This window comes from Zootoca vivipara, chromosome 16 (assembly GCF_965207765.1).
Source record: "Zootoca vivipara chromosome 16, rZooViv2.hap1.1, whole genome shotgun sequence".
NCBI lineage: Eukaryota > Metazoa > Chordata > Lepidosauria > Squamata > Lacertidae > Zootoca > Zootoca vivipara.
In genome coordinates, this window is record NC_142599.1 from 23,788,908 (window position 1) to 23,814,692 (window position 25,785).

At 45.9% G+C, this 25,785-nt stretch overlaps 2 protein-coding genes across 5 annotated transcripts in view; one reads left to right on the forward strand and one right to left on the reverse strand.

The window, feature by feature from the left end:
• The window catches only part of EHBP1L1 (EH domain binding protein 1 like 1), a 44,206-nt gene extending 38,305 nt beyond the window's left edge, over positions 1–5,901 (forward strand). For all 4 annotated transcript variants that reach the window (XM_088659842.1, XM_088659844.1, XM_088659843.1 and 1 more), the window contains 4 exons: positions 432–531; positions 905–978; positions 3,295–3,409; positions 5,020–5,901. In XM_088659842.1, coding sequence (XP_088515968.1) covers positions 432–531; positions 905–978; positions 3,295–3,409; positions 5,020–5,107 — 377 coding nt within the window. In that variant the 3' untranslated portion in view covers positions 5,108–5,901. The remainder of the gene's footprint in view (positions 1–431; positions 532–904; positions 979–3,294; positions 3,410–5,019) is intronic.
• Positions 5,902–9,158: 3,257 nt separating this feature from the next.
• On the reverse strand, positions 9,159–24,871 carry KCNK7 (potassium two pore domain channel subfamily K member 7). Its single transcript, XM_035098829.3, has 3 exons — positions 24,439–24,871; positions 10,777–11,172; positions 9,159–9,733 (listed from the first exon to the last, which is right to left on the reverse strand). Exons 1-3 carry the CDS (start codon positions 24,764–24,766, stop codon positions 9,516–9,518), a joined length of 942 nt encoding a protein of 313 aa, XP_034954720.3. The 5' UTR covers positions 24,767–24,871; the 3' UTR covers positions 9,159–9,515.
• Positions 24,872–25,785: the final 914 nt, after the last annotated feature.

The following is a 25,785-nucleotide window of genomic DNA, read 5'->3' on the forward strand; positions in this document are numbered from 1 at the left end:
TTGACAAAGGGCAGCTGGACATATAAAGGGCTCCATTACCTCCAGTAGCTTAGGCCCTCATCAACCTAAATCCGGCCCTGCGTGTGGCCCTCAGGCAGGGACTCGTTTTCAGCATTGATTGGTGCTGACAGCAAGTCCCTCTAGCACAGCCACGAAAGTGGGCTTGCTATCAATGCTGATCAGTACTGAAAATGAAGCCCTTTAAAGTGAAACACTTGCAAGTCCCGCTTAGTATGGAACAGTTGGCAGCACGCTGGTTTTTCCTTTGCAGCCCTGCCTTTTTACGCCCTACACAAATGGCTTTAAGGGCGGGGAAAGGTGCTCACAATGGTAAAACTCGGGAGTGACAAATGTCCTCCAGATATTTGCATGTTGGGGAAGAAAGATCACCAGAGATCCTCACCCTCCTCTCTTCCCCTGATCTACTTCAGGTGCTGACAAACTGAGGGAGGAGGAGCTGATCCAGGAATGGTTCACGCTGGTGAATAAAAAGAATGCCCTGATCCGACGGCAAGACCAGCTGCAGTTGCTGTGAGTGCAGGAGGGGTGGGAAGAGGAAATGGCAGCACTAAAGGGGGCGGGACTTCCACTGCTTGATGGAGTACACAGCATGATGGCTCGCTCATGTGATCCAAGGCGACATTCACACCGTATGTTTAAAGCACTGTGGTACCACTTTAAACAGCCATGGCTTCCCCCAGAGAATCCTGGGAGTTGTAGTTTAGTAAGGGTGCCAGGTATCTTTGGTGGACCTCTGTTCCCTTCACAGAGCTACTATATTGGTTATACAGCCAGTCTCTCTTTCCCAGGAACTCTGGGAATTGTAACTCTTAGTAGCTTCTGCTAAGAGGAGTTACTGGTACTTTTTGGGTGTCTGAACGCAGCCTCTTCCTTTCTTCTCCAGGATGGAAGAGCAAGACTTGGAGCGGCGATTTGAACTCCTGAGCCGTGAGCTGAGAGCCATGATAGCTATTGAAGGTGGGGACTTGCAAACCAGAGTGGAGGACTGGGAAAGGGAACCCAGAGGGAAAGGGGGCCTGGGAGGCTGGGTCAGTGCTTCTCTAGCATGCCCGGTTTGCTGGGCTGTTGTGCCCCCTGGAGCATTTCCTGACTGGGGATGTTGATGAAGAAGGGAGTATGGAGAGATCTAGGAAGTTTGGTGGCAGGGCAGGGTGGCAAGATGAAAGTTCTGTTTCAGTGTTCCTTAAAAAAAAAAAAAAGCTTATTCTGCCATTTATTCTGTGCTTGGTTTTTATTCCAATGTTTTGGTTTTCTCTACTGCTGTTTTCAAAATTGTTTTCTTCATATGTTTTAATCGTCCTACAGTGTGTGTGTTGCAGGCCCAGGTTTATTTGTGGTTTTTAATATACAGTGGTACCTCTACTTACGAATTTTATGCGTTCCGAATGCACATTTGTAAGTAGAAAAAAATTGTAAGTCGAATCCCATAGGAATGCATTGGGAGAAAAAATTCGTAAGTAGAAGCAACCCTATCTAAAAATTTGCAAGTAGAAAAAATCCTATCTAAACCGCATCCAAGATGGCGGACAGAGCTCTATTCGTAAGTAGAAACATTCGTAAGTAGAGTTACCACTGTATACATGAGGTACCCAGGTGGCGCTGTGGTTAAACCACTGAGCCTAGGACTTGCTGATCAGAAGGTCGGTGGTTCGAATCCCTGTGACGGGGTGAGCTCCCGTTGCTTGGTCCCAGCTCCTGCCAACCTAGCAGTTCGAAAGCATGTCAAAATGCAAGTAGATAAATAGGAACCGCTCCGGCGGGAAGGTAAACGGCGTTTCCATGTGTTGCTCTGGTTTGCCAGAAACGGCTTTGTCATGCTGGCCACATGACCTGGAAGCCATACGCCGGCTCCCTCGGCCAATAATGCGAGATGAGCGCGCAACCCCAGAGTTGGTCACGACTGGACCTAATGGTCAGGGGTCCCTTTACCTTTAATATATACATGTACAGGTGAAACTCGGAAAATTAGAATACCATCGAAAAGTGCATTTATTTCAGTAATGCAACTTAAAAGGTGAAACCAATATATGAGATAGATGCATGACATGCAAAGCAAGATATGTCAAGCCTTTTATTTGTTGTAATTGTAATTACTGTATTTGTCGTTAGGCGGGTCAATTATAAATGGAATGTAATTAATGAAATGTAATAGCGATGTTTATTTTGTTTATTTTTGTATTATTGTAACTATTTGTTTTATTACCAGCGCCTTCTGTCAAGAGTTTGGGTGTAACCTTTGACGCCTCCCTTTCCATGGAGGCGCAGGTTGCATCCACAGCAAAGGTGGCATTTTTCCATCTCCGCCGCATCAAGCAGTTGGTCCCTTACCTCTCTCGCCCCGATCTGGCCACAGTGATCCATGCGACGATCACCTCCAGGCTTGACTATTGTAACTCGCTCTACGCAGGGTTGCCCTTAAAGCTGACCCAGAAACTCCAGCGGGTGCAGAATGCCGCGGCGAGGCTCCTTACAGGGTCCCGGCCGCGGGATCACATTCATCCAGTGCTTTACCAGCTGCACTGGCTCCCGGTGGAGTACAGGATCAGGTTTAAGGTGCTGGTTTTGACCTTTAAAGCCCTATGCGACTTGGGACCCTCGTACCTACGGGACCGCCTCTCCTGGTATGCCCCGCGGAGGACCTTAAGGTCCACAAATAATAATATTCTGGAGATCCCGAGTCATAAGATGGCTAGATTGGCCTCTACTAGAGCCAGGGCCTTTTCAGTACTGGCCCCAACCTGGTGGAACGCTCTTTCCCAGGAGACCAGGGCCCTGCGGGATTTGTCATCTTTCCGCAGGGCCTGCAAGACAGAGCTGTCCCGCCTGGCCTTTGGGTTAGACTCAGCCTGACCCCTGTGTTTTTCTCCCTCGTGGCTTGGATTTATGGCCTACTTGAAATGAGGCTGCACTTTAAATTTTAATACTGTATTTTAATCTGTATTTTAATTAATTGTTTTTATGTTTTATTGTGGTTCTGTTGGTGTCAGCCGCCCTGAGCCCGGTTTTTGACTGGGGAGGGCGGGGTATAAATAAAAATTTATTATTATTATTATTATTATTATTATTATTATTATTATTATTACTGTGGAATTTCCAAAAGAAAGCATTTGTAAAAATTAAAAGAAAAAAATATAAGTTGCATTACTGAAACAAATGCACTTTTCGACGATATTCTAATTTTCCGAGTTTCACCTGTACATCTGTATGTGGCTTTGTATATCTGTGGATTGGAAGGTGGATCAGCCTTTCTTGCTATGCCTCTCCCCACTTCAGACTGGCACAAAACAGAAGCTCAACATCAGCGGGAGCAGCTCCTTCTGGAAGAGCTGGTGTCGCTGGTGAACCAGAGGGACGAGCTGGTGAGAGACCTGGACATCAAAGAGAGGATGTGAGTGGCTCATCTCTTCTTTGGAGTGTGAGGGAAGAGGGATGCTGGCAGTTAAAGCACAAGCTTGTTAATCCTCCTGTTTGCAGCCAAAAAGCCACATCAAAGAGAGGATGTGAGTGGCTCATCTCTTCTTTGGAGTGTGAGGGAAGAGGGATGCTGGCAGTTAAAGCACAAGCTTGTTAATCCTCCTGTTTGCAGCCAAAAAGCCACATCAAAGAGAGGATGTGAGTGGCTCATCTCTTCTTTGGAGTGTGAGGGAAGAGGGATGCTGGCAGTTAAAGCACAAGCTTTCCTACACTCTAGGCTCCTGATACAAGGACCAGGTCCCTCTGAGCACTCAAGCAACAGCAAAGGCACCAGTGCCTCTGCACATGTGCAGAGTACCTTTCCCCCCTTTGTAACCACATTTCCTGATCCAGGAATGCGTGAGCGTTAGAATTTTTCCTTTTTAGATATTAACCCTTTGGTCAGAATTTGGGGAAAGGGCTGTAGGGAGGGGTGTTCAATGACAGTGATGACACTAGAGAAGGAGACCTTTGTAAATGAAAATACTGTCCAAACACATGCACACACACACACACACACACACACACCCATTTCATTTGGCTCCCTGTCCTTGAGGCTCAATATGTAACACTAAATTTTCTCTATTGTCCTTGCCATGTAGCTGCAGAGAGAAACTTGTATTGACAAGAAGAGTTAATATACAGTATTCTTAAAATATTGAGCTTTTTTTTTTTACAGTATAGAAATGAAAACAGTAAGATAATAGGGGTTATGAGGTACCTGGATATCATGCCAGCTTTTAGAGAGACTCGTTGCATTGAAGTAGGTTGGCTATTGTGTCAGCCTGTTCCCTGCCCTGCCCCACCCCAATAAACACTGATGCTCCCGTCAAACGTAAACATTGGAGAGCAGAGTTTGTTTCTGAATGGAACATCTAAAATAATTTGTTTTAAAAAATTAGGGTGGAGGATGAGAGGGTTTTACAAACTAGTAAGGACTGAAACCTTGATTTTTCCTTTGAATCGTTTTCATGGAACCAATTCTCCTTTTTGTTTTGTTTTTCTTCAAAGCAGGTCGGAGGGGATAAATGTTGTTAGCGAGTGAAGGACAAATGTAATTCCACCCCTCTCGAAACTTCCAAGTTCTTGCTCCCTTTCTAAAAACAAAACAAAACACTTGCCTCCCTAGGGAAACATGTGTTTTAAGGTGATGGTTGCTAGTCGAGGAGGGCGAATGTTCAGAAGGATCGCAGTTTGCTGATATACAGAATTGGTGCAACAATTAAAAAGTGTGATCCTTAAAAAGTGTGTTCGGTGAATGCGGGAAATCACAGGTGGGGAGAGTCGCTGTTGCACTCAGGTCCAGCCTGTCGGTTTCCCATTTGTGGCATCTGATTGGCCACTGTGATAACAGGATGCTAGACTAGATGGGCCATTGGCCAGCAGGGCTCTTGATAAGTACTTACGGAGCGCGGGAGGGGGACGACGACAACAACTCAACCAGTTGTTGTCGGTGATGTGGCTCTACTTTCTACCCACTAATGCTGTTTTTCGTTGTTGTTCTTCCCCATTTCCACCTGCCCCCCCCCTCCAACACCACTTTAGAGCCCTGGAAGAGGATGCCCGGTTAGAACGTGGACTGCAGCAGAGACGCCACAAGCTCAGCCGCAAGGAGAAGTGCCGTGTCAGCTGAGATGGGCCGGCGCAACTTGCCTCTTCTCCCCACACTCCCCCATACATGGGATGGCAGGAGGCACAGCACACGAGAGCACTTCTGCCACTCCAAAGGCAACCCCCAGCCCTAAATCCCCACTAGCCATTGGGAGGGCCTCACCTGCCATGCCACAGCCTTGCTAGAGCACGTCATTGCCCACAGTCTTCGGGGGGGGGGGGCAGCTGCTTGACTGCTCATACCAAAGAGGTGTGTGTGTGTGTGTGTGTGTGTGTGTGTGTGTGTGTTTGCTTGTTTTCCCCCACTGGGGCAAGGGAGATCATCCAAACTCTTCTTTCTTTCTCTTACCCTATGCCCATGCCCTCCCCAGAGAAGATGCCACTTTTAAAGGGCAGTGCCCATGTACCCTGCTTTACCTGGAGAGGGAAGAAACCAGCTTTTCAAATTCACACTCTCCAAATTTTAGGAACGATATTTATTTATGTGTGTGTGTGTGTGTGTGATTTTTGTGTGTGCGCACATGCATGTGAGCTGCTCTTTGGGGTTTGAAAACGGGTGCCTCCTCCCCACCTCTGCCGTTTTTACAAAGTTTCTTTGGCTCTATTATTATTATTTTTTAATGATCAATGTTTGTTGTTGGTCGATGGTACAAAAGCCACAAAGTGCCTTGAATACTCCTACAGCCAGATGTGACAGTGGCCAACTTCCCTCTGCCGCCCCCCCCCCCAGTTTTGCACCTCCCCCTCAGCCCAGTCTCTCCCTGGTTATTTGCACTAAATTTGTACCAGAGTTTGAAATAAATATATCAAAAGACACAAGGTGCGTGAGGAAGGTTGTTTGTGGTGTGTTCGCTCTACATGCTGGAAATCGCCTGCTGCTTCATGGCCATTGGCTGAGCTGCCCTTCTGTCACAGAAAGTCTTTGAACACTTGCTGTGAGGTATAGCTATAGAATGTTGGTGAACAGTCCCCCCTTCCGTGTGGCAACTGAGAGCTTGGCAGGGGTATCAAAAGAACAGGAAATGCTGTATGCTATTAGAACAAAGTAAGCAGGAAGGCCTAGGGCTTATCAGAATGAAGGCCTAAAGCAGGCATCCCCAAACTTCGGCCCTCCAGATGTTTTGGACTACAATTCCCATCATCCCTGACCACCGGTCCTGTTAGCTAGGGATCATGGGAGTTGTAGGCCAAAACATCTGGAAGGCCGCAGTTTGGGGATGCCTGGCCTAAAGGTACTGTATGGCGGTATTGCACAAAGGTCTGGGGAACTATGGTTCAAATCCCTAGTCAGTTGTGGAGCTTACTCTATAACCTTGAGCCATTCAGCACATTTTAGCCCAGGGGGGTCACCAAAATATGTGACACTTTCGAGGTCCTCTTGTGGTACTCACAAAGCCTCTGAGCATACCCCCCCCACTTAGTGCCCCCTTGGACATGAGGGCATGAGGCCGGTTACCTTTTTCTCCCTCGAAAAGTACATAGAGCTGAAGGAGGAAGTGGGGCTCTTTCCCACTTCCTTCTGAACTTTGGCAAGTTTTTCAGGGCTTTAACACAGATCTTTTGGGGAAAGTTAAGTTTGTTGGTATGCACTTACTCTGTAGGGGGAGGGGGAGGAGAAGTGAACAGAGGGGGCCCTTACTCCAAACGTGCCCACTGGACTAAAAAGGTTGGCATGTTTTAGCGTAACCTACCTCACAGAGTTAGGTTGGGAGGAAAGACTGGATATAAAGGGAATTGGGTACATAAATAAGCAGGAATCAGAGAATATGGGAAAGAAGACAAGGGGCAATAGAGATGGCTGGAGGGTTATTTCTGGCATGCAGGTGCTGGGTTGAGAAACAGCCCTTGTCCCTTGACTAGGCAGGAGCAAAGACTTCTAGGAAGTGGCCTGTACCACCTCTATTTTTCGCTCCTGGCTTGTTACAATCAGCCTGCTTTTGTCCACTCCTTGTCTAATCTCATCTTTGTGCTAATTGACTTGTGTAAGCTGTTCAAATAACAGAAATAAGTATGTTACTCTAACCCTCCTCCTCCCTTGCCAGTGGATTGTGACCCTCACTGATTGCTACAAGGGAACTGCCCTCCTCTGAAAGAGTCACACAGACTATTTATTTATGGTAACTGCCTTTCTGTGCTGCCCCAAACCCAACATTCTCTGGGTGGTTTCCAAAATCACCACTCATTTATTTAGTTTGCCCACCCTTCCTCCCAAAGGACCCCAGGGTGGGGTAAAAATAATTTGAAAAACAGGAAAAATATATTCTTATATTTTAAGTACCAGTGTTGCTGACAATGATACATAAAGTGCCTTGACTTACTCGTACAGCCGGAATAATTACCCTTTAGACAGCCAGATAAACGTAATTGCACTGGCTTTGTTCAGGTACCTGAAGCCCCGGGACCAAATGCAGCCCTCGGGGCCTCTATGTTTGGCCCTTTGGAATCTGCCCAGGCTACATATCCTCTGCTCAGCTGTGGTTTTCACCCTAGTGTTTTGCTAGACTGGAATATGCTCTCAAACTCTGCTAACACCTTGTGCTTTCCTGGTTGGTGGATACACGAGTGAATGTAGAACAGGCTGCCCTCCAGAGGTTTTGGCCTACAACTCCCATGATCCCTAGCTAACAGGACCCAGTGGTCAGGGATGATGGGAATTGTAGTCCAAAACATCTGGAGGGCCAAAGTTTGGGGATGCCTGATGTAGAAACTCACCTGCCGTACAAAGGTAAAATTTGCATTCGTTGCTTGGTTTGTTTTTGCTTCTGGCCCTGCGCCACCTCTGGCATGTGGCCCCCAGAAGGCTGCAACGATGGGAGTGTGGCCCTTGAAAATGGTTCTTGTCTGTGATGCAGACCACCAGAAAGTAGGGGACGTAAAAAGAAGATGCCTGGTGTATCGCACCAAAGGCCCATCCAGTCTAGCACCCTGTTCTTCCAGTGGCCAGCCTTCTGTCTCCGGGAAGCCCACAAGCAGGGCCTGAGCACAACAGCAGTCTCCACAATACGCCCTGCCTCTGTTAGTGAAAGGACAGCATAATGACAGAATCGTTGGCAGGGTCCTCTAGTCCAACCCCCTGCAATGCCGGAATCTCCGCTAAAGCATCCATGACAGGTGGCCATCCAACCTCTGCTTAAAAACCTCCAGGGAAGGAGAGTCCACCACCTGCCGAGGGAGACCGCTCCACTGTCGGAACAGCTCTTACTGTCAGAAACGTCTCCCTGGTGTTTAGTCAGAATCTCCTTTCTTGCAACTTGAAGCCATTGGTTCGGGTCCTACCCTCCAGAGCAGGAGAAAACAAGCTTGCTCCCTCTTGCATGCGGCAGCCTTTGAGATATTTGAAGATGGCTCTCATATCTCCTCTCAGTCCCCTCTTTTCCAGGCTAAACATACCCAGAGTGGGAAACACCTAGAAATTGACTGGGAGGAGCATACAGGGCCTCCCCATCCAAACCACAGCTTTCCTTCATTGTAGGTATGGAATGGAAGCTTTTTAAAAATTACTATGTGTGGGGCAGCCTAATAGCTACGCATGTTGAGGGATTTTCATGGCTACTGCCTCTCTCAGGTCCTAATGTGCTGCGTGTGTGTGACCACATTCACACCATATACTTAAAAGCAGTAAGATACCACTTTAAAAGCTGCGACTTCCCCCAAAGAATCATGGGAGCTGTAGTTTGTTAAAGATGCTGAGAGTTTCCCCTCCCAGAACTACAGTTCTCATCATTCCTGGGAAGAGGGGTCGACTGATAAACCACTCTGGGAATTGCAGCTCTGTGAGGGGAACGCGGGTCTCCTCTCTTCACCCTTAATAAACTACAGCTCCCATAATGCTTTGGGGGAAGCCATAACTCTAATTTAAAGTGGCATCGTAGTGCTTTTTACTTATGTTGTGAATGTGGACCGAGAAAGAATGAAGGAGAGTTCCATGTGAGTCTTCTAGGAGGTGGTGTCAAATTTGCACTGCTTCCTGGATTCGCCATTTTAGAAGAGCAATCGGACATAGATCAACCATACTTGAATGGAGGCATCCCACAGAATCACAAAGTGCTGCATTTGAGGAAAGGGTTCAGCTCTTTCCTTTTCATCCCGAGAGAAAAGATGGGCTTCCTACTTACGACTTCTCCATGCCCTGCAAAGTCTTTGCTTCCTCTCTGCATGCTTCTCCATCACATGTAATCTTCCTCTCTAGGGTGCAAACTGGAGGCTGGACATTGGCAAGGGGAGCTGACAGTGCAGTTTCTAATTTTACATCAATTAAATTTGCACCCTGCCTTTCCGCCAAATGGCGCTCAGGGCAGTTAACAACAACAATAATACAAATATAATAAAATACAATAAAACAGCAAGAACGCAAATAAAGACATCCATCAACAGAGACACCAGTTAAAACCAACAGTGACTGGGGGAGGGTTGGCTCCCCCCAGGAGATGTCAAGTGGCATCTCTTTCCATAGGCACATCTTGGGAAGTGGAACCAGACACTGTGGTCAAGGCAAGCTGGTCTCTGGCCAAGATCTCCAGACGGTCATCGTCGTCCTGGGGTGGGTCACTGGCAGGAGCGAAGAAATGCACAAAAACCCGGACTTCCTGTAGCTGATAGGCCGTCTCAAGAGTCACAAGCATGGCCAATAAGCCAACGAGGAGATAGCCTGGTGTGGCGGTGTGGGGGTGAAAATAAAGGTCAGTGAGGGAGGGGCAGCATTATTTTTTTAAAAAATCTCCCCACCTGATCTTGGGCATGGTCGTAGCATTTCCTAATCACAATGCCCCCCTTTATAGGCCCTTTCCACCGGAAACCAAGTCACTAGTCCTCATTGTTTCAGTTCCCCCATTTGACAATATTTTGTACCTTGCTTCCTCTTTCATTTCTCCCTTTGACCTCCCACCCATGCCTCACCTACCCAACCTCTTTACTACTTTTCCCATGGCCATGTCTCCCCTACGTTTGCTATGGAGGTCTTAATCCAGATTGTGACCATTTGGGGCAGAGACAACATTGCATATAGGATCAACTGGCGCCTTTGTTATATATTTTTAGGAACCGGGCAAAAGCGTTCCTCTTCAACCAGGCCTTTGGCTGATTAATATTTTATACCCTTCTAAATGTGTCTGCGGGAAGGCGGAGGTTTTTGTTTTGCTGTTTTGATTTACTTATTTACTTATTTTTATCCTGCATTTGATTCAGTGAACAGTCTTGAACTCTTATGAATGAAGAGCGCAACAACAATAACAACAACAATGTTCTAGCTCGCATCCGCAGCAAAAAGTGCATTGTGAAAGTTGCTTCCACTTCTGTTTCAAACACTGCGGAAGGTCAATAGTCCCCATTTTAAAAACTAAGTGGGAATCTGAGCCCATCTGCTTGGTCGAGCCCATTAGCTAAGTGGGGATTTGAACAGCTTCTGGCTAGTTTAAATTCCGAGAGAGAGAGAGAGAGAGAGAGAGAGAGAGAGAGAGAGAGAGAGAGAGAGAGAGAGAGACTTGGAAGGAAGTTTTCCTTGAAGCCTGAACCTTTAACCTTAAGACTTCATTCCCAACCAATAGTGCAATGGCAAATTCAGATATGCAGGGTCCCTTCACGGTAGGCACAGCCATGCCCCCTTCTAAGATTCCGTAACTAAGAAGATAACAGTGATCTTATAATTACGCATTAATAATAATTAATGTGCAGCAGCGCCGCCTAGTGACTTACAAGTGATGCTAAGCTCGTAGAGCTCGTGCAGAGGCGGCTGTGAGCTCCCTCGCGGCACGTAGTCGCCCAGGCCGATGGTGCTGAGGGAGATGAAGCAGAAATACACCGACTCCAGGAAGTTCCAGCTGCCCTCCAGGGCCCAGAAGCAGATGGCGGGGATGAGGATGAAGAGCCCCAGGGTTGCCAGCCCCAGCCCCATGGCATGGACAAGGGCCACGCGGGCCAGCGGGAAACCCCAGCGTGTTTGGATGTACCGGACGGGACGGTGGCTGAGGAGGGGCAGAAGGTGCTGGAGCAGGCCGGCCAGGAGCAACAGGGTCATGGGGATGCCCAGCAGCGAGTAAAGGATGCAGAATATTTTGCCCAAAGCCGAGAGAGGGACCGTGTGTCCATAACCTGTGGGCGAGAGGAACAGGCGCCGCTGCATGAGTCTCCGTTATGTGGCCTGCCTTCACACAGGCCAGACCCATCTGCTAGGCTATACTACCCTGCTATTTTGCAAGTTCCTTGGGTGTTTTTTTTCCTGGTGGGAATGTTTCTTTGAACTCTGACGACTGGAGGATAGAGCTCCAGGTGTTGCCTTTCAGCTAGATATGCTATGTTTGGTGCAAATGATTTGGAGCGTACCGATATCTGCTTTCGGAGTGCATGGGTGCAGCCAGGATTGATGCTGGGGGGGGGCAGGACACCCACCTGTCCCCATCCTCTGCCTAGCAGATTTGGAATGAAATGTCTCAACAAGTTGTTTCTTCTGAACCCAAGTGCTCAGAAAAACCTGTCAAAATCTTTCTATAGTTTCTACTTTTAGTTAAGTGTTTTTATTTATTTATTTTATTTATTCTGGGGCGGGACACCTGCCCATGTCAGATTGACTCGCATTGTGTTTTCCTCGTTGTACATAACAGAATTTGCACGCCAGCCTCTTGAAACAAAAGCCCCCTGCATTTTCAGTATTCCTAAATGCTTAGCTTGGGAACACATAGAACACAAGGCAACCTTCATGTTCTTCCTATGCGCCTCCTCCAGAGTGACCCTAGGAGCCAATCTTCAGTGGCTGATTCATCCGCCTTTCACTTTGAGGGGCTCCAGTCAGCACAATGAATGGGAGTGCATCTTCTTAGTGGCTAAAGAGCTCCCCTTTCGCACTGTTTTGGTGGCTCTAGGGCAGGCACCCCCAAACTGCGGCCCTCCAGATGTTTTGGCCTACAACTCCCATGATCCCTAGCTAACAGGACCAGTGGTTGGGGAAGATGGGAATTGTAGTCCAAAACATCTGGAGGGCCGAAGTTTGGGGATGCCTGCTCTAGGGTCCTGGAGGGAGGGTCCCTGCTGCAGAAATAGTAATGTGCCTTTGACCCTCCCCAACCACTGACCCACCCCACCCCCCGGGGAACTACATCTCTGGGTATAAGGGTGTTTTAAATGCATGGTGTGCTAGAGACCATCACACCAAGTGCTTCTTCTGGTTATAATAAAATCATTCTAAAAAGTCTTCCGGCGAGCTGCGGACACGGAAGGGAGCGCGAAGTGACTGCTCTGCGTCGCTTCGGCTGAGACGGGGGAATTTACCGGGTTCTGTAGGGCTTAACAGACCCGAGATCCAAGGGGAGTTACCTTGGAGAAATAGGCTACCCAGCGGCGTCCTTAAACCACTCTCCCCTCTTTCGGGACCCAAATAGTGGTCTCAGGAGGGGATTGAGCGGTGGACGCGAGGGGGGAAGCATCGCCAACCGCGTCTCACGCAGCCTCAGGCTCCCGTGATAAGCAGCCTGCCTCCAGGGATATTTATCTGCAGCCCTGGCAGGCATTTTAATGTCTTGAATGAAGAGATAGAAGAAGGAGTTTGCCGGGCTCCAGAGGGGGTTAAACTTACTTTCAAGGACAGCTCTATCTGCTTGGAGTTAAAATGGCGCTCGACTAAAGGTTGCAAGAAAACGCCGACTAGAATTGGCAACCGGCGGACAATTTACTTACCGGCCGAGGAGGAACGTAATACCAGCCCTGTGAAAAGAGTGACTGTAGAAATCTCCTCCCCCCAGAGAAAGGCGGGGGGAAGAGAAAGTAAATCTATTCTTAGAAACTCACAGGCAGATTCGTCTTTAAAAGCCTCGGGGTTTGGAGCGGAAAATAACAACGAAGAAATATAGCTACCCTCTCCGCGGACTGGAAGCCAGCGAAACAACTAGGTGCGTGTTAGATTAAAACACTTAAATTTAATTCAAGTTTACAAAGTTATTTCCCTTGGCCAGTTTAAGTTGAATTTCGTAAAGTCTAACTTGCTAAAAAACAACAAAGTAACAACGGGAAACCCCCACTGGAGTGATTTCCGCCTCAGCCGCTCCCATCCTGTAGATCGGAGGGGGAGAAACGCTTAGAGGTACGGACTTAAAAATGAGAAACCAAGCTATTGGTAAGACTTTGAACTAAGTGCAACGTTACCTAACAACTCACTCCGGTCCGTATAGACTGCCCAATCACTAAATTGTTTCTTATGAACTTAACTGGGTACCTTGGGACCCACACCTCGCTTCGACTCATTTTCCTCAGAGTCAAACAGAGGACGCCTGAACTTTAAACACCGTGCTGCGAAAGAGGACGACTGGGAACATTTAAGAGGAGAGATTGTGTGTCTTTCCCCACAACAAAGAACTATCTACTGTTGGAGAAAAGGCCCCCCGCCAAAAGAGAGACATTTAACTCGTTTAAAATATTAAAGGTACTTACTGGGAGCAGATAGGGGGAAAACGGACTTACACCTCTAAGGGGCTTTGTTGGATAAACAACGATTGTTTCCTGGACTAATTAAAGGGGGGAGAAACGGAAAGGGTTCTAGAGTAGTGTTTCTGTGTTTCCCCCTTAGGAAAACAACTTGGGAAGGATAGGAGTGAGAGATATAAAAGAGGGGATTAATTGGAAACAAGAAAATGGGGAAAAAAAGAGGTACGAAATCGATAGCAACCCCTTCAGATAGACGCCCCTCCAGACAGGAGGATGGTAAAGACTGGGAAGGACTCCTAAGTGAGATCAAAAAAGAAATTAGACAAAGTGAGCAAAATATTGAAAAAAAATTAGTAGACATACAGAATTCAATTGATCAAAAATTTGAGAAGGTGGTGGGGGAGCTATCTCAAGAAATTAAAGAGGTGGCTGGGAAAACTAAGGGCCTGGAAGAGGGTGCCAAAAAGGTGCAGAGAGACGTGAAAGACGTTAAAAAAGAAACTGAAAGTTTAAGAGAGGAGATAAATTAAAGAAGGAGAAAGAGGAAATGCTGGATAATATGGCCCTGATGGAATTCCGACAAAGACAACAAAATCTGAAATTTAGGGGCCTGCCGGAAGAACAGGGAGAGAATATTAAAGAGAAACTCTCGGTGGAGCTAGCAAAGTGGATGGGCATAGATAAAGGAGAGATCGAAACCGCAATTATGAATGCGTTTAGAATTAAGATGAAACCGATAAAACCAAGGGCAAAAAAGGTACCTGGGGATTGTTTAGTTATTTTTAATTCTATGTACATAAGAAACGAAATTCTAAAACTAAGTTATTCAAACAAGTTCGTAATTGACGGGAAGGAAATAGTCATATTTAAAGAAGTGCCCACAAGAGTGTTACGCAAAAGGGAAAAATTCCGGGAATTTATTAAGGTATTAAGAAAAAATGATATAGGTTTCAGATGGGAAATTCCGGATGGAATAACTTTCCATTTCAAGGGTATGAGATTCACGTTCAAAAACCAAGGCGACATTGACAAATTTGGTAGAAGGTATGGGCAGATTTTAGGAATGGAAAAATATGAAGAAGAGGGAGCGGTAGGAGGGGAGGAGAAAGAGGAGGAGTCACCAGAAGAGGGGGGAGAGAAAAGTAACGATGAAGGAGAAGGTGAAAATTCAGATATAGATATTGATAAGGAGGAACGTACATAAAGGATTTGGGTTTATTGTATTTCCATAAAAACAAATAAAAGGTATTTAACTGAGATATAAACTATGGCATTGAAAATTAAATCTTGGAACGTGAATGGATTAAATAGCAAAAGTAAGAGAAACAAATTTGAATATGTATTAACAAAAGAAAAATTAGATTTGATTTGTTTACAGGAAACTCACATTACGAAAAAACACGAAAGGATCCTGGTGAACAAAAAATTAGGCCAAGAATTTGCTACCCTAAGTGATGAAAAGAAAAGAGGTGTGGTTTTTTATATTAAAGAAAAATTTAAACCGGAATTGGTTTTCAAAGATGAGGAGGGCAGGGTAATTGCAGTCCGAATTATGGTGCAAGGTGAAAAACTACTGGTAGTAGGCTTATATGCACCAAACCAGAGGAAAGCCTCCTTTTACAAAAAACTGGAGAAAAGATTAATGGAGTTTATAGAGGAAAAAATGCTTTTAATGGGAGACTTTAATGGGGTGGTCAATCCACTAATGGATAGAACAGGGGCGAGGAAAATTAATACGGACAGCAGGTTACCGAAGTCCTTCTTCAACATGATAGAAAGGCTAGACCTAATAGATAGCTGGAGATATAAAAACCCCACCTCTAAGCACTACACATTCTTCTCAGAGCCCAATCAGAGCTCTGGAAGGATAGACTACATATGGGTATCAAGGGAGTTGGGACCTAAAATATGTAAAACAGATATTTCACCAAGGACCCTCTCGGACCACAACTCGACATATTTAGAATTGCGGGAAGAATATCCCTCCTGTTATCGTTGGAAAATGAATGAGGGATTATTTTTTGATCAGGAAATTGTGGATAAGGCCCGAAAAACATTTAAGGAGTATTTGGAATTAAATCTAAAAGGGGGCTCAGAACTGAATTGGATTTGGGATGCGGGGAAAGCGTTTATGAGGGGTTTCCTAATAAAACAGAACAGTATTAAAAAGAAGGAGAGGGAAAAGAAGATAGGACAAATAATGAAAGATCTGGCGGAGAGTGAAAAACAGCTTGGAAAGAACCCGACAGACAAGGGATTGGGACAAAAAATAAATATGCTAAAAGCAGAATATTCAACGTTGGTTGCCTTGGACGTAGAGTGGAAATTAAGATGGCTAAAACAAAAGAACTTTGAACATGCAAATAAGTGTGGTAAGCTTTTAGCCTGGCAACTTAAAAAAAGGCAAAAACAAAACCATATAAACCAGATCGAAAGAGATAACAAAATGATAAGAAACCCAAAGGATATAAGAACTGTATTCCAAAAATTTTACAAGGAACTTTATCAGAAAGGGAGGGAAGAAGGAGAGGAAATAGAAAAATTCTTAGAAAATTGTGGAGTGGGGAAAATAAATGAAGAACAGGTCAACATACTAAATGCCCAAGTTACAACAGAGGAGGTACAGGAGGGAATTAGAAAAATGAAAATGGGAAAGGCACCAGGCCCAGATGGGCTGACGGCCAAGTACTACAAGGAACTACAAGAACAAATCATACCGATATTAACGAGATTAATGAACTATATTCTGGAGGGAGGACAGATTCCGAAGTCGTGGGAGGAAGCTTTCATTACCCTAATCCCGAAAGAAAATTCAGACCTGCTGGACGTAAAAAATTACAGACCTATTTCCCTGTTGAACTTAGATTACAAATTATTTGCAGACATTATGGGAACTAGGCTCAAAAAAGTTCTATCGGAAATAATACATAACGACCAGGCAGGTTTTTTGCCAGGACGCCAGATGAGAAATAACGTAAGAAATGTGGTTGATATCATCGAATTGCTGGAGTGGATAATAGATAAAAAAGCAGTTTTGATTTTTGTCGACGCCGAAAAGGCGTTCGACAACATATCATGGGAATTCATGAAAAGATTAATAGAAAAGAAAGGTATGGGTCAAAGATTTAGAAGATGTATTGAGGCAATTTATACAAGGCAAAGGGCCAAACTAATAATAAACAACAACTTATCAGAAGAGCTAAATATTTCTAAAGGAACAAGGCAGGGGTGCCCCTTATCACCCCTACTATTTATCTTGGTTTTGGAAGTCCTTCTAGATAAAATCAGGAAAAATAAAGAGATAAAAGGGATACAGGTTGGTCGCAAGGAGTATAAACAGAAGGCCTTCGCCGACGACCTAGTCTTAACATTAGAAGATCCTGAAACCAGCATAGACGAGTTAATGAAAGAAATGAATAAATTTGGAACCCTAGCAGGATTTAGGCTAAATAAGAAAAAAACCAAAATGATTATTAAAAATATGACAAAAAGGGAGAGGGAAGAACTGCAAGAGAAGTACGGGATCGAAGCGGTAAAGAGGGTAAAATATCTTGGAATTTGGCTGTCTGAAAGGAATATAAACTTATATAATGACAACTACATTAAAACCTGGAACGATATAAAAAAAGACATCGAAACATGGAAAACACTATATCTGTCACTGTGGGGGAGGATAGCCGCAGTGAAAATGAACATACTTCCTAGACTGCTATTCCTGTTTCAAATGATACCAGTAATAAAGGGTGTCGGTATATTTGAGGAGTGGAGGAAGGAAATCTCAAGATATATATGGCAGAGGAAAACACCACGGATTAGGTTCAAGATACTAACTGATAAGAAGGAGAGGGGTGGCTTTGCGTTGCCAGACCTCAAACTATATTACGAGGCCTCCTGCATGATATGGCTAAGAGAGTGGATTTCATTAAAAGACCCTGACCTTCTGGATCTAGAAGGATTTAATAACAGATTCACCTGGCATAGCTATTTGTGGCAGGATAAAGTTAAATCGCAGAGAGGTTTCCTATCCCATGTGATTAGGAAACCACTATACGAAGTTTGGACCAGAAATAAAAACTTATTAGAAAGAAAAACTCCAAGGTGGCTGTCACCAACAGAAATTTTGACAATAAAAAGAACAAACATGGAGCAGAATTGGTTAAGGTATGAGGACATTCTTGTTGAATCAAAAGAGGGTTGGAAGATTAAGCCATACGAACAACTGAAAGAAAAGGGTATAGGATGGCTCCAGTATTACCAGATTCAAGACCTGTTCAAAAATGACAATAAAAATCACGGATTCGAGACTACTAAATCTAAATTTCAATTAGAAATTGTGGAAGGTAAGAATAAACTGTTAACAAAAATGTACGACCTCCTTTTGGATTGGAATACAAAGGACGAAATCACTAAAGAGTGCATGATTAAATGGGCAATAGATCTAGGCCATAACATAAACATTGACCAATGGCAAAATCTATGGAAAAACCAGATTAAATTTACGGCCTGCACTCTTCTGAAGGAAAACATCATGAAAATGATGTTTAGATGGCATTTAACGCCCGTCAAATTAGCCAAAATTAATAAAAACAAAAATAGAAATTGTTGGAAGTGGTCTACTAAAGAGGGAGACTATTACCATTTATGGTGGCTCTGTGATAAGGTCAAAGTTTATTGGGAGCAAATATATAATGAATTGAAAAGACTATTAAGATACACCTTCCCCAAAAAACCTGAGGAGATGTTACTAGGTATATTGAGTAGGAATATAAAAAAAGAGGATCAAAAACTTTTCATGTATGCCACCACTGCCGCGAGAGTTATTCTGGCCAAGAGGTGGAGATCAACTGAACTACCGACTATAGAGGACTGGAGAGATAAAATGTTAGAATACATGCAGCTGGCTAGGCTAACGGGGAGAATAAGAGATCAGAAGGAACAAAAGTTCCAAAAGGAATGGATTAAATTTACAAAATATTTAAAGGAGTATGATAAAACTTAAGACGCCAGCTGGTTCTTATTACAAAATGCAACAAGTTTGAGTAACCTTAGTCAGAAATTTATGTTTAAATCGCAAGGTAATTTAAGACGGGAATAATGTTAAAAAGCGCAAAACCGACTAAAAGGAAGAATAAGACCAAAAGATAGAGAGGTGGAAGTCGAACACAGGTGAAACAGAAGAGGACTGATTATAAATGGGAAAAGGAACTGAAATAAACCACGCAACGAAGCGGATGAATTTGTAACAATTTTCAGTTCATTCAAAAATAACAAGACATATTTTGGAATTTTTATATTTGTATATTTGTAAAAACTCACATCCGTTCCTAGCTGTATCGCATGTTTGGGGGTGTATGTTCCTTTCCGATTTTGGTTGCTGAATGTATGGAAAATGTATGTATGTTGTATGTATGTATGGAAAATGTAATAAAAAGAATTAAAAAAAAAAAGTCTTCTGCAAAATGGGATGGGCCGCTCTGGCCTCCTCTGTAATTTGAGCACTAGTCTAGGCGTGTCGGTATGGTGAATTTTCCAGATAGGGTGATCTGGATTAACTCCAGGGTGTTGGTGTTTTTGAGCTTTTTTATTCTGGAAGAATGAACTGGCATAATAACAGTCTGTCTGTGCAATGTGCTGACAGGCTAGAGAGACAATTGTGCATCTCCTGCCATTTATTTATTTATTTATTTATTTATTTATTTATTTATTTGTTTATTTATTTGTTTATACAATAATTTATAACCTGCCCTTCACTCTAGAGCCCCAGGGCATGCTACAACAATTAAAACACAACATTAATACAGTGGAACCTCGGTTTATGAACACCTCGGTTTATGAATTTTCGGTTTATGAACACCGCGGACCCATCTGGAACGGATTAATTCACTTTCCATTACTTTTAATGGGAAAGTTCGCTTCAGTTTATGAACGCTTCAGTTTATGAACAGACTTCCGGAACCAATTACACCCATGTTTCAGTTTATGAACGCTTCAGTTTAAGTACTTCACGGACCCGTCTGGAACGGATTAATCCACTTTCCATTACTTTCAATGGAAAAGTTCGCTTCAGTTTATGAACGGTTACTCCGCGGACTGTCTGGAATGGATTAATCCACTTTCCATTACTTTCAATGGGAAAGTTCGCTTCAGTTTATGAACGCTTCAGTTTATGAACAGACTTCCGGAACCAATTGTGTTCATAAACCGAGGTAAGGTAAAGGTAAAGGGACCCCTGACCATTAGGTCCAGTCGTGACCGACTCTGGGGTTGCGCGCTCATCTCGCATTATTGGCCGAGGGAGCCGGCGTTTGTCCGAAGACAGCTTCCAGGTCATGTGGCCAGCATGACAAAGCCGCTTCTGGCAAACCAGAGCAGCACATGGAAACGCCGTTTACCTTCCCGCTGTAGCGGTTCCTATTTATCTACTTGCATTTTGATGTGCTTTCGAACTGCTAGGTTGGCAGGAGCTGGGACCAAGCAACGGGAGCTCACCTCGTCACAGGGATTCGAACCGCCGACCTTCTGATCAGCAAGCCCTAGGCTCAGTGGTTTAACCACAGCGCCACCTGGGTCCCTTCACCTTATTGTTTAATTTTGGTTTTTTAACTGTTTTTAAATATTGTGATAGGGTTGCTATATGTCCAGAATCTCCCAGACATAGCCAGGATCTGGCTGTTGGAGACAGTGTCCAGGCGGAAATCGCATAAATGTCCAGGACTTCCCATGTTGGAAGTGTAGATTTTGTCTTAATTTACTTAAAATAGCTTCATTTGTTGTTGTTGAGATTTTTCAAAAAAATAAAAGAAAAAGCTCAACAGTTTTATGATCGGATTTTCACTTTTTGAAATGCGGCAACCCTAACTCTGTGGGGAGGGAGTTCCACAACTTAGGGGCTGCCCCAGAGAAGGCCCTCTCCCAGGCTGCCACCCCACCAAGTTTCTGAGGGCAGTAGATCAATCAAAAGGGATCTGTAGGGAAGGAGGTGGATCACTTGGGAGCTGAGGAGTAGAGCCTTAAAACACTAGTGTGAGCACCTTGAGTGAGGCCTGGAAATAAACTGGCAACCAATGCAGCTGTTTTAAATCAGGGGCTATCTGAGATCTGAAGAGGACACCAGCCAGTAATCTGGCTGCTAATTTTTGGACCAGTTGAAGTTTCCGAGTTGTCTTTCATACCCTCCAACATTTTCCCATTGAAAATAGGGACGTCCTATTCCATCATCACCATCATAATTTGATTATTTAAACCCCAGCCATCTGACTGAGTTGCCCCATCTACTCTGGGCTGTTTCCAACATATATAAAAAACATAACAAAACATTAAACATTGAAAAACTTCCCTATGCTCTATAGGGCTGCCTTCAGATGTCTTCTAAAGGTTGTAAAGTTTCTTATTTCCTTGGCTCAGGAGTCGCATAATGCCATATCCTCTGACATTTCTCCAATGAAAATAGGGATGTCCTAAGGAAAAAGTGGGGCATTCCGGGATTAAATCAGAAAACCAGGATGGCTTCTGTAAATTTGGGATGTCCCTCTGGCGAAGCGGCCAGAGCTGAAAAAAAGCACTCTAGCCACCAAGGCCATTGAGCCTCCATTGACAGTGCAGGTGGACCCCAAACTGCAGATTTAATCATTCCTGGACAGAGCAATTTCATCCAGGGCAGGCCACGTCTCAGATATTAATCATTCTGATTGTGTGTGCAGAACTATTCCACAGTATGTTAAAGGGCAACTGATCCAGGTCGTGTTATCTTCGCGTCTGTAGTCTTACAAGGGTGGGGCTTTTTCTGCTTTTGGTTTTGCCCAGCTGATCCTCGGCTGCAGGTATAAAACATGGAGGAACAAGCACCATTCGTCACCCCAAAACACCACCACCACCTTCTTCTGATGTTTAGCGTCATTCAGGAGGGCTGTGACTTAGGTGACAGCGGTCCCACTTTGCATGCAGGAGTTTTGACCTTGTTCAAAGGAGCAGGGAGGCAGCGATGGGGAAAGGCCTGTATTGGGACCTGACAGCCGGGACAGCTGCTGCCAGTCAGAGTAGGCAACACTGGGTCGAATGGGCACGTTGCCCTTTCTCCCCTCTCTGCATTTGCACCATAATTCCCATCCTTTTGTAGGAGTGCGATAGGAGTTTTTGGCTCTCTAAGGATCAGCACTTGCAGAAGAAGTTGCATTATGGCACAGGAAAAATGCTATTCCCCGACCTCTGCATGTGATTAAGGAGCCACCCCAGGCCACCGTTTCTATGACGTTTTTGGGAACTCCGCTCATAATTTGCAAAGAACATATTTGCTCATGTTTTCTGGAAAGGCGGAATAACATGTCCGAACAAAGCTCATCCATGGATGTATCCAGTTTGAAAAAGAAGATGAAATGGGTATTAGCTAGGAAATAGCAACCTCCATTCTATTTGTTTTGTGGAACTGTAATGCAGTGTGCTATTGTTCTGCTTTAGCCTCCTGACACTGAGAATCTAACTTGCCCTCTAGGATAATAAAGGCTTTTCATGACTATTAGCCCATGACGACCTGATGGCACACTGCCTTTAAGAGTTGGACTCAGGCAGTGTTCCTAGATACACATGGTCAGGCAGGATCACAAGGAGAAACTGTGGCACCCTCTTCTGTGCCGGGTCAGGCTGCGTCGCGAGTGCGGTTCTGGGCACCACATTTTGTGAAGGGTGTTGACAAACTGGAGCACATCCAGAGGAGGGCAGCCAGGCAAGTGAGGGGGTCTGGAAACAAATTATTGTGTGGAATAGAACTAGTTATGTTTAGTCTGCAGAAGAGAAGATGAAGGCATGATAGCCATCTTCAAACATCTGAAGGGCTTCCTCACAGAAGATAGAGCGAGCAGACCTGCTGAAATATACTCGGAGTCGAGAGTGAATTTCACGCTCTTTATTCGGCTTGTAGTAGCGATAGACAGGCATGTCAAACCTGCGGCCCAGATGTTTTGGACTACAATCCCCATCTTCCCCGACCACTGGTCCTGTTAGCTAGGGATCATAGGAGTTGTAGGCCAAAACATCTGGAGGGCCACAGTTTGGGGATGCCTGGACTAGATGATCCTCAGGGTCCCTTGCAACTCTACAATTCCAGACCCTCCAAGTGTCCCTATTTTCCAGGGACGTCCCTGAATTAGAGAAGCCACCCTGGTTTGATCCTGGAATGTCTCGCTTTTCCTTAGGATGTCCCTATTTTCATTGGATAAATGTTGGAGGGTTTGGAGCTATCCGACCCCTGAGCCGTCTGAAAGCAGCCCTGTATAGGGAAGTGTTTTTTTTAATGTTAAATGTTTTATTATGTTTTTTTTTAATATGTTGGCACCCGCCCAGGGTGGCTGGGGCAACCCAGTAAGATGTGTGGGTTATAAATAGTAAAAATTATAATTATGGAATGGGACGTCCCTATTTTCATCAGAGAAATGTTGGAGGGTATGCAGTTCTATGATTCTGTTACTCTATTCCATTTGAGTTGTCACAATGGTGGGCTCACTCCTGCTTATCTCTGCTTGAGGGAGACAAAAATTAATCCCCCAAGCAGAGGTTTCCCAAACCCTATATCCAAAGTCAGAAGACCGCATCCAAGGTTAGGCCGCATCCTCAGAGTAAACCCATTGATATGTAGGTGCCTAAGCTAGTAATTCCAGTGTGTTCAGTGGGTCTGCTCTAAGAATAACTAACATTACAACCCCAGGGTCTCTTCCAACTCTATGATTCTAACCCAAAGAGTTTTTAAAAGGGGAAGGGATCCTGAAAGTCATCAAGGCCCAACCCCTTGCTCAGGGCATGAAACTTGCAACGAGAGCCTCAGCTGAAACACTGAGGCCACCACCTCCCAAGGCAACATCTTGGCCTGGGAGCCTCTGTTTAAGCACCTCCAGCAAAGGAGAGCCCCCATCTCCCAAGGCAGACTGTTCCACTGTCAGACAGCTCATTCCGCTAGGAAGTTCCAACCACCTGCAATGAAGGAATGTGCTGCTGTCCCATACAGGAATTGAACCCACAACTGTGGCGTTATCAACACTATGCTCTAGCCAGCTGAGCTATCCAGTGGAGGCAACCCTTCTCCACGCAGCTGTTTTTATTTATGGTCTTGGTTTTTACGGGCATTTTTATTTCTGCTCTTCAGTTTTAATGCTGGCACATTTTATATCCACGTTATGTTTATACTGATTCCAAAGTCCTGGCAATATATAAATGTGTTTTGTTTTGTTTTTGTTTTTTTGCTTGTGTGACATTGTAAGGTGTTGTAAGACTACAACAACCTACTTCATAAATGGCCAACCTGCCTTTAAAATGCCATTAGGTAAATAAATAAAAGGGCTGTTTTGTTTCTCTGTGCAAAGCTTGCCATGCAGAAGGAACCTCAATGAGCAGAGTGCCTGGCATGGCATACACAGAAAGCCGCAGGTTCAATCCCCAACATCGCCAGCTCAAAGGATCAGGGAGCAAGCGAGAGCAAAAAAAGACCTTTGTTTGCAGGGGACTTTAGCCAGCCACTGCCAGGCACGGGGCAGGTGGCTCTCCTGTAGCATCATCATTATTCATTTTGCCTTTTTGTCCCATCTTTCCCTCCAATGAGCTCAGGGGGGTGCATATGGTTCTCCTCCTCCATGCAGCCACCATGCAAGGTAGGTTAGACCGAGAGGCAGTGACTGGCCCACGGTCACCCAGCGAGCTTCATGGCCAAGTGCTGATTTGAACCCTGGTCTCGCAGGTCCTAGTCGACCCTGTAACAGCTGCACCACAGTGGCTCCCCTCCCAACAGCTGGGCAGTCAGGACGGTTCCTCCATCCTTGCTGTTCGGGCAGCCTAGGGCAGCCGGAGTCTCTCCCGGTTGGTTTCCTGCCTGCGCCGCTCCAAAAGGAAAGGGATGCCCGGGCTGAGCGCGCCGCTCCAAAAGGAAAGGGATGCCCGGGCTGAGCTCGACGACCTACCTACCTGTGGTGGTGAGGACGCTGGCGGTGAAGAAGAGAGCCGAGGTGAATTCCCAGTTCTCGTCTCCGGAGACGTTGCCCAGGCCGGAGACGCCGTAGTTGCCGGCGTCGAGGAGGCGCTCCAGGAGGCCGGCCAGCCTCTCCTCCGACAGGCATGCACGGTGCTCGGCCAGCAGGCGGGCGCGGGCGTCGCGCAGGGCGGCCAGCAGGGCTCGCTCGGGAGGCCTCTCCAGGCCAGCGAAGACGGCGGCGCCCACCAGCAGGAAGAGCCCGTAGGCGCCCAGCAGCAACCCGTAGCGCCACGACGGCGGCACGGTCGGACACAGCGCCATCCTCGACGGCCCGGCCCGGCCCGGCCCTTCCCTCTCCCAGCAAGCGAGCCAGCAGCCTCTTCTCACCTGTCCCAGGTGAGCTGGCCTCAGCCCAGGGCGCGGCAACCGGTTCCTTCTCCCCGTGACGCACAGCTGCTTTAACCCTCGCAGCTCGGCTTTCCGGGCGCGCCGTCTAACTTTGCATAGCTCATGGCATCCAGCCTCAGCGAGAGTGCGCTTCTATGTCCAGAGAGGTCGTAAGAAAAGCAAAAATGACCCTTTTGGCCAGGGGTCTCCGGTTCAATCCCAGACTTCTGCGGGTAGCGCTGGGCAAAACAAAAAAACACGAGAGCAGCTGCCAGCCAGTGTTTTTCCCACCATAATCAAAGAGCCTTGCATATGGGAAGTCTGAAGCTCAATTTCCCCGCATCCCCAGGCGTCTTAAACTGGACACGGCATTCTAGATGAAGTCTCACTAGCAGAACTCTTGCTTCCTGTCACTTAAAGAACATCGGAAGCAGCTGCATACGGAGTCAAGGTCCACTGTTCCATCTCTCTCAGTGTTGTCTACACTGGCAGGCAGGCAGTGGCTCCCCAGGGTTTCAGACCTACCTGTGAGATGCCAGGGATTGAACCTGGGAGAGTCTACACACAAAGGAGATGCTCTATTAATGCAGTCCAAAGCCACACTGGCCAATTTTGCAATTTAGCCCTCTTCAGACATTTTGCATGGCACTGTGGGTTAAACCACAGAGTCTAGGGCTTGCTGATCAGAAGGTCGGCGGTTCGAATCCCTGCAATGGGGTGAGCTCCCGTTGCTCGGTCCCAGCTCCTGCCCACCTAGCAGTTCGAAAGCACATCAAAATGCAAGTAGATAAATAGGGACTGCTCCGGCGGGAAGGTAAACGGCGTTTCCGTGTGCTGCTCTGGTTCGCCAGAAGCAGCTTTGTCATGCTGGCCACACGACCCGAATGCTGTCTGCGGACAAACGCCGGCTCCCTCGGCCTATAGAGTGAGATGAGCGCCGCAACTCCAGAGTC